This window comes from Oncorhynchus gorbuscha, linkage group LG09, assembly GCF_021184085.1.
Source record: "Oncorhynchus gorbuscha isolate QuinsamMale2020 ecotype Even-year linkage group LG09, OgorEven_v1.0, whole genome shotgun sequence".
Lineage (NCBI taxonomy): Eukaryota > Metazoa > Chordata > Actinopteri > Salmoniformes > Salmonidae > Oncorhynchus > Oncorhynchus gorbuscha.
In genome coordinates this window covers 21730282-21747635 of record NC_060181.1, presented here as the reverse complement: position 1 = coordinate 21747635, position 17354 = coordinate 21730282, and the positions used below count along the sequence as shown (strand labels likewise).

The window sequence follows — 17354 nt, the reverse complement described above, 5'->3', positions numbered from 1 at the left end:
AGTTGATATCCAGCTCTCTTTTCCCTAATCCACACAGGCAGGTTTTTGTTACATTTTACCAAAGCTACTACACTCAGGAGGAACCTGAAAACATTACTTTTGACTGCTTCGGGTAACACGCTGTTCCCGACGAGACTCTGGCTCAATCAGTGCATCGTGGCTGAACACTGAAGACAGGGTTGGAAGGAAAGAAAACAGCAAGGGACTGATAAAGACAGAGGGAGGAGAGATGGAGACAGACAAGAGTGACAGAGAGAGGGAGACAAAGGAAAGTTTGACCTCCTCAGCCAAAAGGGACACTGGGTCCAGATCACACAGTGTCCTGTCCTTTCTAGCTGGGCCAGGATTCAACATTGGTAATAGAACCATCCTCTCTCTCTCTGTGTCTGCTGTCAGAGGTGCTAATAGAAACAGGAGGAGGACACTGTGGTCTGGTCTCCCTCATTCAGTCAGAGAGCCGCCAATCCCAGTCCTGCCCAACTGTGAAAATCCCAGCTTTAAAGAATGTTTTTCCTGCCATCGCGACTTCGACTTGAGTCGGCATGGAGACCATCTGGAAGGCATTAGAAACCACCACCTGGAAACATCCCAATCACAAAATTAAACTTTGGGATTACCAACATTTTACAGGGAAAAAACAACTTCCAGACATGAGTGGCTCCATTTCAACCCCACTTTTCAAAATCTGGTTTCATCAGATTTCCAAGAGCAGGAGGAAGGAGGTAGATGAGGAGGTGGGGTGAGGAAGAATGAGTTGGGAGGAAGATGAGGAGGAGGGGGGATATGAGTCTGGTCTCTTAGCACATGGTTAAGACGGGACACCCAACAGGTCACATCGTCGAGAGCCTGTTTGTTATGGTTGGTAATGAAATGAAAATAAGCCACCTCCTATAGGGTGCTTGCTCCCGAGCAACAGAGTTCTGACAGAGGAACAGCCTTCATGAAGCAGATAGGATCACACAATTAAAGCCAGTCCACGTCTGAAACGTCCGTCATTGATTAGGCTGGAATAACAGGAGGGACTTAGGATGGTTGGAGAAAAAAAAGGCAGGCCGTCTCACAGCACATGTCGGGGAAGTCAGAGGAACGTAACCCTAACATATCCTAGATGTTAGATATAGGCAAGCTATTGAAGGAACTGGGATCTTGAGGTCGTGAAAAAAAGGCTTGATTTGACCGAAAATGGAGAGGAAATGGTGTGTGCGGGTGAGGAAGTCATTTTCATCAATGATGATGATGGAGTAGTGTGTTTTATTAGATTCCCAGCACAGCTCAAGAGAGGCAATGTGGTGGTGTGGTGTGCGTGTTGATATGAATTCACTCTGGAAACTCTCGTCTTGGCATGTATGTTGGTTTTACACCCAAGGGTGCACTCAAAAGACGGGCTGAACTGTGTTCTGTTCCTCTGGACCTGCTGGTAAGTCAAGCAGCACAGCATCCCAGGGTCATCCAAGGTTGTCAGGTGGAGAGTTTAAAATGGCTGCCAAGTATGCATCTCCCTCTCCCCTGTCCTGAGCCCACCCCTCACTTCAATGGGTCATTGCTATCTGCTCTGGAGTTCGCCAACCACTGAACTGCTCAATGTGATTGCCAGATATGGTCCTCAACATGACCCGTACAGTTAGACTTATAAAGACAAAATCTCCATCAAGTCAACGATGTCCAACAAAACTTTTGGTCAGTAATGCACACACTAAAATGGATATTACGCCATGTCAAAGTGCTGAGTGCACCAAACGCGTAAGCCTACCAAGTTTCATGTGCCTACAGCAGACAACAAATGAACAAGGATGTTTTACTGTAGGGTTGACACTTTTCACCGACTCCTAACTTAACTTTCTGATGTAATCTACCCTTGTGCTGTAGTCTCACAAAAAAATACAGCTTTACTCAGAGACACAAAAAACATAGTGATTTCATCGGTCTACTACTAGCACCACAAGAGAGGCCCCACCACGCTGGATCAGGACCTAAAGTTGTGTTTGCATCATAGGGGCTTGGCAGGGGTACCCAGACTATGTAGACAGGATCTGGGAAGAGGAGTTCAGGGGTGGGGGGCTACATCATGTATGCCTGCTTCAAGAGAGCTGTCCAAGTCTCTGCTGTAGCAGCACCCAGACATATTAGGGTTGTCTGTGGCCCGTAAAAAATAATGGGTGAGCGCATCGTCCTACAAAAGCATTCCAGCTTCTCCTCCTGGGACGAGCCTCACAAGAACAGCCAACCGGGAGGCTATGCTGTGAGCACAGCCACAAGACTGGGGGCACACATGCTCACTCTCCCAGCCTGTTAAGAGCTTTGGCAGCCTTGACAACACAGTTCTGATTGCCAATCTCCCAATTGAGCATTTCCCCTCCTAGCACACACAAACACACACCCTAAATCAAATCTAATTTTATTTGTCACATGGTTTGTAAACAGGTGTAAACTTAGAGTGAAATACTTACTTACTTCCCAACAATGCAGAGAGAAAACTAGAGAAGACATTTTAAAAAGTAAAAACACAAGGACTAAATACAACGAGTAAGGATGACCCAAGTTAAACAATATAAAAGGCAATGCTACCAAACACTAATTGAGTGCATGTAAACTTCTGACCCAAATGGGAATGCGATGAAAAAAAAAATATTATTCTGACATTTCACATTCTTAAAATAAAGTGTTGATCCAAACAGACGTAAGACAGGGAATTTTTACGAGGATTAAATGTCTGGAATTGTGAAAAACTGAGTTTAAATGCAGTTGGCTAAGGTGTATGTACACTTCTGACTTCAACTGTAGGTAGGGATAAAGTGACGAGGCAACATGATAGATAAATAGCAGCAGCATATGTGATGAGTCAAAAGAGTTAGTGCAAAGAGGGTCAACTCAGATAGTTCAATAGCTAATCAATAGCTACCCGGACTAACTATTTAGCAGTCCTATGGCTTAGGGGTAGAAGCTGTTCAGCGTCCTGTTGGTTGCAGACTTGGTGCAACGCGACCGCTTGCCATGTGGTAGCAGAGACAACAGTCTGACTTGGGTGGCTGGAGTCTGAAAACTTTTAGGGCCTTCTTCTGATACCGCCTGGTATAGAGGTCCTGGATGGCAGGGAGCTCTGCCCTAGTGATGTCCTGGGCCTGATTAGTGGGATGTTGCTGAGATGGTTTTCCTTCTGAAAGGTTCTCCCATCTCCACAAAGGAACTCTGGAGCTCTGTCAGCGTGATCGTCGGGTTCTTGGTTACCTCCCTGACCAAGGCCATTCTCCCTCGATTGCTCAGTTTGGCCGGGCGGCCAGCTCTAGTTAGAGTGTTGGTGTTTCCAAACTTACATTTAAGAATGATGGAGGGCACGGTGTTCCTGGGGACCTTCAATGCTGCAGACATTTTTTGGTATCCTTCCCCAGATCTGTGCCTTGACAATGACTCGGAGCTCTACGGACAATTCCTTTGACCTCGTGGCTCAGTTTTTTCTGACATGCACTGTCAACTGTGGGACAATATAGAGACAGGTGTGTGCCTTTCCAAATCATGTCCAATGAATTGAATTTACCCCAGGTGAACGACAACTCAGTTATAGAAACATCACGAATGATCAATGGAAACAGGATGCACCTGAGCTCAATTTCGAGTCTCAAAGCTAGGAATCTGAATACTTGTGTAAATATGTTTTTTCTTAAATACATTTGCTTTGTCATTATAGGGTATTGTGCGTAGATTGATGAGGAAATGTACTTCGCTCATTGCGCTCTAGCAACTCCCTCTGGCAACTCCTTCTGGCAGGCCGGGCGCCTGAAGGTTGACCTCGGTCGTCAGTTGAACGGTGTTTCCTCCAACACATTGGTGTGGGTGGCTTCCGGGTTAAGTGGGTTGGTGTCATGGCTGGACATGTTTCATGGGGCTGCCATAATCGACATCCACGTCTTTGGGGCCCGGGGAAGTGGGTTAACTGCCTTTCTCAGGGGCAGAACGACAGATTTTTACCTTGTCAGGTTGGGGATTTGCTCTAACCACCCAATGCTCTAACCACTAGGCTACCGGGGAGTTGCAGTGATTGAAATTGGGGAGGGGGGGAATAAGGCTGTAACATAAAATGTGGAAAAAGTCAAGGGGGCTGAATACTTTCCAAACACATTGTAATTCCTTCGTGATATGGATTGGGGAACTTGAAGCTCTCGACCCACTCCACTACAGCCACGTTGATGTGGATGGGGACGTGCTCGTCCCTCCGTTTCCTGTAGTCCATGATTCGCTCCTTTGTTTTGCTGACGTTGAGGGAGAGGTTATTTTCTTGGCACCAGACTGCCAGTTCACGGACCTCCCTATAGGTTGTCTCATCATCGTCAGTGATCAGGCCAACCACCGTTGTGTTGTCAGCAAACAAAATTATGGTGTTGAGTTGTGCACGGCCACGCAGTCGTGAGTGAACAGGTAGTAGAGGAGCACCCCTGAGGGACCCCCTTGTTGAGGGTCAGTGTGGCAGATGGGTTGTTGCTTAACCTCACAACCTGGGGGTGGCCCATCAGGAAGTCCAGGATCCAGTTGCAGAGGAATGTGTTCAAATCTAGAGTTCTTCGCTTAATGATGAGCTTTGAGGGCACTATGGTGTTGAACACTGAGCTACAGTCAATGAACAGCATTCTCATGTAGGTGTTCTTCTTAGCCAGGTGGGAGAGGGCAGTGTGGAGTGCAGTAGAGATTGCATCATCTGTGGATCCGTTGGGGCGGTATGCGAGTTGGAGTGGGTCCAGGGTGTCTGGGATGGAGTTAATGTGAGCCATGATCAGCCTTTCAAAGCACTTCATGGCTACAGATGTGAGTGTTACAGGGCGATAGTCATTTAGACAGGTTACCTTTGCGTTCTTGGGGACAGTGACTAGGGTGGTCTGTATGAAATATGTAGGTATTACAGACTGGGTCAGGGAGAGTTTGAAAATGTCAGTGAAGACACTTTCTAGCTGGTCAGCACATGCTCCGAGTAAGTATCCTGGTAATTAGTCTGGCCCTGCGGCCTTGTGAATGTTAACCTGTTTAAAAGGTCTTACTCACATCAGTACGACTTCCTAGTCTAGTGTGCTACTGAATTGAATTCTGCGCACAGGTCCTGTTGAGCAGTAGCTGCGCAGAGGCAGGAAGCAGCAGGCGCAGTTGGGAGCCAGGGTTCTCGCTCTCTCCCCTCCCTCTATTCCACAATGTGTCTTCATTCATCTCACAGAGCACATGGAAAAGCCATTGCGGGGGGAAAAGCCCCTTCCTGCCTGCGAGGAGGCCTCGGACAGGCCCTGCTGCAGTCTCACATATTCCCCCTTCACTCCGCAAAACAGGAAATAGCCCTTTATTACAAAGGAGGAAGGTAAGAAGAGGAGAGGGGGTTGAAAAATAAATAAACGAGTGAGATTTTTGGCCGTCTGCCGTTTTATTTGTAGACAACTTGTGCTCCGTCGGAGGGCTGCCTGCGAAGGGACGGCGAGGAGGCTTTGGGAGGCCTGAGAGGGAACCCTATCTGCTGTCCCCAGGCAGGGGGCTAATTTAACACAGGCCAAATGGGCCAGGACCACCGTGGTTCCACTCATGCGGGACAGCAGCAACACCGTGACCACACAGGCTAGCGCAGACCAGACAAAGGCTCAAGGGTTAGATAGGCTAGGGCAAGCTAGTCATAGGACGCTGCTGTGGGAAGGATCGCAATGACAAGGAACCACTGATGAGATTTTCCACGTCCTTGGTTCTCTCATCGGACGGTCCGTAAAACCCTCAAATCTAACAAGGGTTAAAGACAGTAAATCCTTAAATAAGGGGAAAGTTAATACTTGAAAAAAATAAACACAACATCTGTTGCAATGAAATAAGAGGACAAAGAGAGAAAATACTAACTCCATCTCTCCATAGAGGTGTGTTCTGACACTGTTAGACTGAGTAGGTGAGGATCAGGAAGAAGCCCCTTGGAAGAGGGTGGGATGGGTTTCTACCTCTCCCTCGGTGTGAAATGCTCTCTGGAACACCTCTTACCTTCCTCTACCGTTCAAACCATCCCTCTACCCATCAGTCTCTCTACTAGACATCCCTCGTTTCACCCTCCTCCCTACATCCCACACCTCCCTTTCCTCTTTTACCTATCCTATTCTTCAGTGCAGTGGTTTTCAACCAGAGTGCCTTGAGGAACTCACAGTGGTGCAGAGGAAATGTTCCTAATCATGATACGCCTTTGGATCCACTCATGTTTAAATATAAAAAGGAATTATGAACGGGAACAGAACATAAATATACACAGAGCGTACAAAACATTAGAACACCTGCTCTTTCCATGACAGACGGACCAGGTGAATCTATGATCGCTTATTGATGTCACTTGTTAAATCCACTTCAATCAGTGTAGATGAAGGGAAGGAGACGGGTTAAAGAATTAAATAATGTTTTTTAAGCCTTGAGACATGGATTGTGTATGTGTGCCATTCAGAGGGTGAATCGGCAAGACAACATTTAAAATGTAAGTGACTTTGAACAGGGTGTTAGTAGGAGCCAGACGCACTGGTTTGTGTCAAGAACTTCAACGCTGTTGGGGTTTTCATCCTCATCAGTTTCATGTGTGTATCAAGAATATTCCAGCACTCAAAGGACATCCAGCCAACTTGACACAACTGTGGGAGGCATTGGCGTCAACATGGGCCAGCATCCCTGCGGAAGGCTTTTGAGACGTTGTAGAGTTAATGCTCAATGAATTGAGACAGAGGGCAAGAAGGGGTGCAACTCAATATTAGGAAGATGTTCATAATGTTTTGTACACTCAGTGTATATGTATATGATGGTGTGTATAGACTGTATATTAACAGAAATTGTGCATATAACAGTAGTTATAATGTGAGCCTTGACTAGAATACAGTATATATACGTATGAAGTAAGTAAACATTATTAGTGGTCAGTGTTCAATGACTATGTACATAGGGTAGAAGGCTCTAAGGTGCAGGGTAGAGTACCGGGTGGTAACAGTGACTAAGGTCAGGGCAGGGTACTGGGCGGAGCCGGGCTAGTGGTGACTATTAACTGTCTGAAGGCCTGGCAATAGAAGCTGTTTCTCAGTCTTTCGGTCCCATCTTTGATGCACCTGTACAGTCTCTGCCTTCTGGATGACAGCGGGGTGAACAGGCTGTGGCTCGGATGGCTGAGGTCCTTGATGATCTTCTTGGCCTTCCTGTGACACCGGGTGCTGTCGATGTCCTGGAGGGCCCTGTGGTTGTGGATGGTGCAATTGCCATCCCAGGCGGTGATACAGCCCGACAGGATTCTCTGAATGGTGCATCTGTAGTTTGCGAGGGTCTTAGTGGCCAAGCCAAATTTCTTCAGCCTCCTGGATGGAACATTTCAGGTTGTCAGTGACATACACGTCAAAGAAGTTGAAGCTTTTTGCCCCTCTCCACTGCGGCCTGGCGATTTGGATGGGGGCGAGCTCTCTCTGCCATCTCCTGAGGCCCACGCAACATGTATCGTTGTTTCAAGTCAAATGCGCTCAGGCTGTCGTTGGATTTGCATCATTGGAGTTGGGACATCAAGCTAAATCAATTGTTCAATTTTACCTTGCTGTGAGAACCATTAGCACAGGCAAGTCTTGTTAGGCTTAGCTCTGCCACAGCCTCTGCCTTATTAGAAACAAATGGAGCATGTCTCTGCATCTGTGGTTGCACCTTTAGAATGCGGAAAACTGCTTGTCTATAGCCCAAATCGTTCAAACATAAAATACCTTTTTCACCGTCTATAGGCCAAATAGTTCAAACATAAAATACATTTTTCACCATCTATAGGCCAAATAGTTCAAAAGTAAAAACCTATTTCACCAGAGCAACATTTTTCTGTCTAGCACAGATTCACATGACGGTCTTAAAAGGGGAACACAAAAATCATAATGAGTAAGGAACTATAAAAGATAGTTTAAAATAAACCCTAATGAATCTACTTAAATAATGTTTGTCACAGATGATTTGTGGTATGCCTCAGATGAGATGGAGGTCATTAACACAAAATAAATTAAATAGGGACATTTCTGGTGTGCAGCAGAGTTTTTTTTATCCAATCAAGGTGTGCCACAGTTCAAAAATATGTTGAGAACTAATTGCTGTAGTGATGGAAAAATATATATAAACTCAGCAAAAAAAGAAACGTCCCTTTTTCAGGGCCCTGTCTATCAAAGACAATTCATTAAAATCCAAATAGCTTCACAGATCTTCATTGTAAAGGGTTTAAACACAGGTTTCCTATGCCTGTTCAATGAACCATGAACAATTAATGAACATGCACCTGTGGAACGGTCGTTAAGACACTAACAGCTTACAGATGGTAGGCAATGAAGGTCACAGTTATGAAAACTTAGGACACTAAACACTAGGACACTCTGAACCTTTTCTCTTTTTTTCCCTACCAGGATCATCGCAGCTAGCTATCCGAGTGGCCACTCCTGGCTAGAGTCTCAGTCCCGAAGCAAGAACCAATTAGCCTGGAGCTAGCCTTGCTAGGCACATCTGCTAGGCCAATCTCCCAGCTAGCCGTAGAGGTCCATCAGCCACTCCTTGGGATTCAATACCTATTTTGCCGACCGGCCTGGACCCCCACCAACCCATCACGACTGTACTACCGACGTGATTCGCCCGAGGGAATCTCTCAACTGGCTCCTCCGTCGCGACGTCCCCTGAATGCCCATACGCTAGCTGTCTAGAGCACATCGACTGTTCGCTTAAGAGGCCCATCTGATAAATTCTTTGGCCATTATACCTATTTTGCCAATTGGCCTGGTTTGCCACACGGAGCCCTGCTTATCGGTCTGCTCATGTAACAGCACGAGGGGGCCACAACAGACTTTCTTCCGTCGTGACGTCCCTCAAAGGCCCTTCTGCTAGCTTGCTAGCCCCGGCCCGCCAGCTGCCTGAAGCCACTCACTGGACTCCTATGATTACTCGGCTACGCATGCCTCTCCCTAACGTCAATATGCCTTGTCCATTGCAGTTTTGTTTAGTAATTATTGCCTTATTTCACTGTAGAGCCTCTAGCCCTACTCAATACGCCTTAGTGAACACTTTAATTCCACCTCCAACACATTCAGTGACATAATAATAATAATAATAATATGCCATTTAGCAGACGCTTTTATCCAAAGCGACTTACAGTCATGTGTGCATACATTATATGTATGGGTGGTCCCGGGAATCGAACCCACTACACTGGCGTTACAAGCGCCATGCTCTACCAACTGAGCTACATCACAAGGTTTAAATTATATACTGAGAGACAATATCTCTTTCATCGTCACTCTATTCACAGGTTTACCCCCACTGTATTCACATCCTACCATACCTTTATCTCTACATTATGCCTTGAATCTATTCTACCGCGTCCAGAAATCTGTTCCTTTTACTCTCTGTTCTGAACGTACTAGACGACCAGTTCTTTTAGCCTTTAGCCGTACCCTTATCCTACTCTGTTCCTCTGGTGATGTGGAGGTTAATCCAGGCCCTGCAGTGCCTAGCTCCACTCCTATTCCCCAGGCCCTCTCATTTGTTGATTTCTGTAACCGTAACAGTCTTGGATTCATGCATGTTAACTTCTTTGGGATAGGGGGCAGCATTTTCACATTTGGATGAAAAGCGTGCCCAGAGTGAACTGCTTCCTACTCAGTCCCAGATGCTAATATATGCATATTATTATTAGTATTTGATAGAAAACAATCTGAAGTTTCTAAAACTGTTTGAATGATGTCTGTGAATATAACAAAACTCATATGACAGGCTGAGAAAAAAATCAAAACAGGAAGTGGGAAATCTGAGGTTTGTAGTTTTTGAACTCACCCCTATTGAATACACAGTGGGATATAGATAAAGTTGCACTTCCTAGGGCTTCCACTAGATGTCAACCGTCTTTAGAAACAAGAATGAGGAGCTCTTTGAGTCAGTGGTCTGCCTACAGTCTCGTTCTCAGTAACACGCTTTTACTTGAGAGGTAGCTGTCGTTCCATGGCTTCTCTACAGACTTAGGAATTCTCCGTTTGGAACATTATTGAACTTTTATGATAACGACATCCTAAAGATTGATTCTATACTTAGTTTGACAAGTTTCTTCGACCTATAATATAACTTTTTGAACATTTTCATCCGAATGGACCAGATCGCACATTTGGATTTGTTTACCAAATGAAGCTATTGGACATAAATGGACATAAATTATGGACATTATCGAACAAAACAAGCATTTATTGTGGAACTGCGATTCCTGGGAGTGTGTATTGATCGGTGGTGACATTGTTTCTTGGCCTCAGTGCAGTGGGCACCTGGGAGGATGTGCTCTAATTCTTCATGGACTTTACAGTGTCCCAGAACTTTTTAGAGATAGTGCTACAGGATGCAAATTTCTGTTTGAAAAAGCTAGCCTATGCTTTCCTAACTTCCCTGAAAAGTTGCATATCTCTGGGGCTATTCGATGCTAATGCAGTACGCCACAGGATGTTTTTGTGCTGGTCAAGGGCAGTCAGGTCTGGAGTGAACCATGGGCTGTATCTGTTCCTGGTTCAAAACTGTTTGATTGGCGCATGCTTATTTAAAAACTTAAGAAACCTCTTGATTTTAGCCATTCCGGATTCGGGATCGTGAATACAGCCTCAAGCTCATTACCATAACGCAACGTTAACTATTCATGAATATCGCAAATGAAATGAAGTAAATATATTAGCTCTCAAACTTAGCCTTTTGTTAACAAAACTGTCATCTCAGATTTTCAAAATATGCTTTTGAACCATAGCTAAACAAGCATTTGTGTAACAGTATTGATAGCCTAGCATAGCATTAAGCCTGGCATTCAGCATGCAACATTTTCACAAAAACAAGAAAAGCATTCAAATAAAATAATTTACCTTTGAAGAACATCAGATGTTTTCAATGAGGAGACTCTCAGATGGCAAAATGTTCAGTTTTTGCAAAAATATTATTTGTGTAGACAAATCGCTCCGTTTTCTTCATCACGTTTGGGTAAGAAAAAACCCGAAAATTAAGTCATTACAACGCAAACTTTTTTCCAAATTAACTCCATAATATGGACAGAAACATGGCAAACATTGTTTAGAATCAATCCTCAAGGTGTTTTTCACATATCTATCGATGATAAATCATTCGTGGCAGTTGACTTTCTCCTCTTGAAGAAATGGAACGCGCATGGACCTAAAGATTACGCAATAATTTCGACGCAGGACACCGGGCGGACACCTGGTAAATGTAGTCTCTTATGGTCAATCTTCCAATGATATGCCTACAAATACGTCACAATGCTGCAGACACCTTGGGGAAATGACAGAAAGGGCAAGCTCATTCCTGGCGCATTCATAGCCATATAAGGAGACATTGGAACACAGCGCCTTCAGAATCTGGGTCATTTCCTGTATGAAATTTCATCTTGGTTTCGCCTGTTTTGGAAACGTCAAGAGTTTTTTCTTTCCAAAGCTGTCAATTACATGCATAGTCGAGCATCTTTTCGTGACAAAATATCTTGTTTAAAACGGGAATGTTTTTTATCCAAAAATTAAAAGAGCGCCCCCTATTTCGAAGAAGTTAAGAACTTTTAAAGAACAACCAGGCGTCCTCTACTGACGGAATGAGGTCAATATCCTTCCAGGATACCCGGGCCATGTTGATTAGATCGGCCTGCTCACTGAAGAGTTTTAGGGAGCTTTTGACAGTAATGAAGGGTGGTCATTTTATCCGCAGACCCATTACGGACGCAGGCAATGAGGCAGTGATCTCTGAGATTCTGGTTAAAGATGACAGAGGTGTATTTGGAGGGCAGGTTGGTTAGGATGATATCTATGAGGGTGCCCTTGTTTGGGGTTGTACCTGGTGGGTTCATTGATAATTTGTGTGAGATTTAGAGCATCAAGCTTAGATTGTAGGATGGCCGGTGTGTTAACTTCTTGCGGATCAGTGGGACGCTACCGTCCCACCTGGCCAACAGCTGGTGAAATTGCAGAGCACCAAATTCAAATGAGATTACTATAAATATTCAACTTTCATGAAATCACAAGTGCAATACATCAGAATAAAGCTTAACTTGTTGTTAATCAAGCCGCCGTGTCAGATTTCAAAAAGGCTTTACGGCGAAAGCAAACCATGCGATTATCTGAGGACAGCGCCCAGCACACAAATGCATAACAAATCATTTTCAACCAGGGAGTTGCGACACGAATGTCAGAAATAGCGATATAATATATGCCTAAACTTTGAAGATCTTCTTCTGTTGGCACTCCAAAAGGTCCCAGTTACATTACAAATGGTCCTTTTATTTGATAAACTCCTCCTTTATATCCATAAAAACTCAGTTTAGCTGGCGCGCTTCAGTCAATAATCCACTCGTTTTCCCTCCAAAATGCATACAAAATGAATCCCAAACTTTACCAATGAACTCATCCAAACAAGTCAATCAACGTTTATAATCAATACTTAGGTACCCTAAAACGCAAATAAACGATCAAATTTAAGATTGAGAATCATTAGTCTTTACTGGAGAATAATACTAAAGAACGGGCTAGCATTCACGCGCGACAGCCAAAATGAGAGCCACCTAGAAAAACTTCAATTTCTGGCTAATTTGTCCTCTGGGTTTCGCCTGCCATTTCAGTTCTGTTATACTCAAAGACATTATTTTAATAGTTTTAGAACCTTGTGTTTTCTATCCAAATCTACCAATTATACGCATAGCTTCTGGGCAGGCAGTTTACTTTGGGCACGCTTTTCTTATGGACCTCAAAATAAGTTAACTAACCTCCAGACGAGCTTCAATGCCATACAACTCTCCTTCCGTGGCCTCCAACTGCTTTTGAAATGCAAGCAAAACTTAATGCATGCTCTTCAACCGATAGCTGCCCACACCTACCCACCCGACCAGCATCACTACTCTGGACGGTTCGGACATAGAATATGTGGACAACTACAAATACCTACGTGTCTGGTTAGACTGTAAACTCTCCTTCCAGACTCACATTAAACATGAAATCTCCAATCCAAAATTAAATCTAGAATCTGCTTCCTATTTCGCAGCAAAGCATCCTTCACTCATGCTGCCAAACATACCCTAGTAAAACTGACCATCCTACCAAACCTTGACTTCGGCAAGGTCATTTACAAAATAGCCTCCAACACTCTACTCAGCTAATTGGATGCAGTCTATCACAGTGCCATCCGTTTTGTCACCAAAGCCCCATACACTACCCACTACTGCGACCTGTATGCTCTCGTTGGCTGGCCCTCACTTCATATCCGTCGCCAAACTCACTGGCTCCAGGTTATAAGTCGTTGCCAGGTAAAGCCCCGCCTTATCTCAGTTCACTGGTCACCATAGCAGCACCCACCCGCAGCACACGCTCCAGCAGGTACATTTCACTGGTCACCCCCAAAGCCAATTCCTCCTTCGGCCGCCTTTCCTTACAGTTCTCTGCTGCCAATGACTGGAAGAAACTGCAAAAAATCACTGAAGCTGGAGACTCATATCTCCCTCACTAGCTTTAAGCACCAGCTGTCAGAGCAACTCACAGATCACTGCACCTGTACATAGCCAATCTATAAATAGCCCATCCAACTTCCTCATCACCATATTGGTTATTTATTTTTGCTTTTGCTCCTTTGCACCCCAGTACCGCTACTTGCACACTCATCTTCTGCACATCACCCCAGTGTTTAATTCATCATACCACTATTGGCCTGTTTATTGCCTCACCCCACTTAACCTACCTCATTTGCACACACTGTATATAGACTTTCTCTATTGTATTACTGACTGTATGTTTGTTTAGTCCGTGTGTAACTCTGTTGTTGTTTGTGTCAGGTACAGGATGGCAACAAGAACTGCACGAGTTACACCAGAAACACACAATCCCTCCATCAGTGCTCAGACCGTCCGCAATAGGCTGAGAGAGGCTGGACTGAGGGCTTGTAAGTCTGTTATAAGGCAGGTCCTCACCAGACATCACCGGCAACAACGTTGCCTATGGGCACAAACCCACCATCACTGGACCAGACAGGACTGGCAAAAAGTGCTCTTCACTGACGAGTCACGGTTTTGTCTCACCAGGGGTGATGGTCTGATTCACGTTTATCGTCAAAGGAATTAACATTACATCGAGGCCTGTACTCTGGAGCGGGATCAATTTGGAGGTGGAGGGTCCATCATGGTCTGGGGCGGTGTGTCACAGCATCATCGGACTGAGCTTGTTGTTCAGGGACACATTATTCCATTGCTGTTAGTCACGCCTGTAGTACTTGTCTCAGTTGTTTAATTTTATGTTCATACAAATATTTACACGTTACATTTGCTGGAAATAAACGCAGTTGAGAGAGGACAGAGAGAGGACGTTTCTTTTTTTGCTGAGTTTATAAAATCGATACAGTTACATATCAGGATATTATTTTTGCCGATATATCACAATATTACTTTAGTAATATTAGTCAGTTGTACCTGCACCAAAACTCCAGTATTTTTCCTTTGTAGCTTGTTCTCAATCTTCTGTTTAAATCGTGAGCTAGTTAGTTTTCAGCACTTTTATTTCAACGACTGATCAAAATTCCTTTTCACATGAGTCTTTCTCGTCCCTCTGCAGCAGACATATGGTGAGAAATATGTTCGGAACATATCGTATCGGCACCTAAGTACCGTGATAATATCTAGTGCTACCTCTCTCTGACCCGAGTCATAGAACCACCAGACACCGATGGGGTCCTGCTCTCACACATGGATTCCCAACACTATGGAGGAAGTGACTTGAATCTAAAACTCTTCCGTTTAAATATGCCACTGGTCTCTTAAACTCCCTTAGCTCTTCAAAGTTCTGCTTCAGTCTCTTTATAAACTAAATAAAGTAAGCAGTTATGATTCCAGTTGTGTACTATGTTATTTCACAGGGCATTTAACCCACCGCCCTCTCTTTTAAAAGCAAATCCCTTCCCAAGAACAATACGGCCCTTCACTAGCTAACATATTTCTCATCCCAGAGCCAATTGCCAAAATCAGATTTGGATGGCTGATGGTTTCTAGGTTGTATGGCCTGGCAAAATATCTAAACCACAGGGCAGCAGGGTTCAACACATCTCAATGGACCCTGTAAATTAAATAGCAGAGTACAAAAATAATGCCTTAATAGTCCAACATGCCAATAACCCCCCCAAAAACAACCTCTCCATCCTGCAGATCTCCTGCTCAGTTACGGTGGCATGAAGCACACGACTACATCATTCGCTGCTTCTGAGCGGACTTGAACAGCAACACCATAAAAGCACCGTGTCTGTCTGCTATTTCAACCCATTTATGAGGAGCGAGTGAAAGCCAATCTGTTTAGTGTCTCTGACTGTCTACAGACTGGAGAACATGTTCACCAGACTGCAGGGAACAGAACAGCAGTGCAATAGGGAAACACTATAGCAGGAGTGTACCCTTGTACTGTAGCTACAACAATGTATGGTGGTTAGTGTGCATGTTTCACTACAATCTGCTAAACCCATTCATTCAATACATTTACCCCTAGTTATTTTGCATTCTGTTAGAGCCTCAAACAGAGAGATGCTTATTTCTGGTCGCGTCTTTGCCATTGTTATCAACGCGCCGCAGCCATATCGATGCTCAAAAGTAGAACAGGGGCGATTGACTCATCTAAATTGCACTATAGGGGCTTGGGAATAAGATGTCATTGCTAAAGTTGGCACATATTTAGTAGGAAACAACTTTTCCATCATCATCATCACATTGTGAAATGTACCTTAGATAAATGGCAATGGCAAGAAAAGTTTGTCAAAAATAGTTAGCAATGCTAACATTAGCCGGCTAAAATCCGGAAGTCTCCCCTCAATTTTAGCTAGCTAACGTTATACTGCATCTAAAGTCAATCTGAAAACATCAAAATTATTTGCCTTCTTTAGAAGCCACAGTAATAAACTTTAAACCAATTCATCAGCCCCCAATGAGGATGCATTTAGTAGAACGTTCAGTTGGGCATCGGTTCAAAACAACATTGTGACGTAACGTAACCCATGAATAGTCTAATAGAAAATGTGTGTATATTCTGGATATGGTGGATATGTCGCTGTTCACATTTCATACAAACAATTAATACATATGAGGGTTCTGATAAAGCACATTACGCCAACCTCCCAACTAACTCTGGACTGGGTCGGTAAGGAACACCACATCATGCCCGATGAGTGCAAATCTTATTTCCATGCTGAATCCCCAATTTCTTAAGCATCCAAATAAATCTAAAAGAAGTGCTAGTCAAATGACTAGTCAAATAAAAAGGATTCCCACTGGAAGAAAACAAATTTAGGTTTGTCTCAGCAGCATTTCTATGATTGGGTATCGAGTCGACTGTCATTAAACCTTACCTCTTCATCGGAGGTGTCGTGTTCATACTCGTCCCCCGGCTGGGCGGTGGACAATCCCTGGAAGGTGGTGGTCAGTCCCTTCTCTCCTCTGCCATCAATGGCGCCTCCCTTGCCTTTCTTCATCTTCCTCTTCTCCTTTGATGCAGTTTTTTTGCCTTGCTGCTAATATGAAAACAAGACACCAAGGAATTTATATTAGAGAACACTGTTCACAACATGTTGATCTGCATGTGTTCAAGTTCTGGTACATTTTTAATGGTCGGCAAAAAAAGGTAGAGAACCTTGCGGATGTTAAAATAATATCTTTCTAATTATCTAAGGGGTTATAAAACTGATATGTGCACAGCCAATCAACTTTGACCTATAAGTAAAATAAAAGCTGTTTAGGAAATAAAACTTGTCGCCGGCTTGAAGGGACGATTGATCGTTTTATGTCCTATATGGCACAGTGACAGTTTCTTTTAGGATTCCCATTTATTTATTGCATTCAGTACACAGCTTCCTCTGCATAACACACACACACACACACCCCCCACAGAGGAGCAGGCACCAGAACGGCACATCCTGTGTGAGTGGAAGGAGGGTGAGGATAAAGGGGCTGCAAGGACCCACCATTGGACGTGCTTTACTGTGAGCCATCAGTCACAAAGGCAGAGCCGTCAAAAGTTCTCTTTACGGGAACCAGGGGATAGAGGGAAACAAGGGAGGCAGGGATGGATGGAGGAAGAGAAGTTCTTTGAGGCTGCAGTCTCATCCCCCTAGAGGCAGAGACGGGCAGGTGAGTAACCTGCTATGATTTATGCCTCCTGTGTGTCCCGGTATCTTTTGGCATGCAGCTCTAAGTGAAACGCTTCCTCCCTGATGCCTAGTTAAATCCCCATCAAGACAGAGCTGACTGGGCCCAGTTTTAATACTGAATGACTTTCGCCGCCCAGGAGACTCCAGTCAGATCAGAGTTCTCTGCTGTAGCCTCCCCCTGAACT

At 44.4% G+C, this 17354-nt stretch overlaps 1 protein-coding gene across 3 annotated transcripts in view; it reads right to left on the bottom strand.

The window, feature by feature from the left end:
• LOC124043276 (ribosome biogenesis protein bop1-like) overlaps positions 1-17354 on the bottom strand; it is a 151424-nt gene that overhangs the window by 99452 nt on the left and 34618 nt on the right. For 2 of the 3 annotated variants that reach the window (XM_046361680.1, XM_046361682.1), the window contains exon 3: positions 16372-16533. In XM_046361680.1, coding sequence (XP_046217636.1) covers positions 16372-16533 — 162 coding nt within the window. The remainder of the gene's footprint in view (positions 1-16371; positions 16534-17354) is intronic. The other variant, XM_046361681.1, reaches the window with a different exon arrangement.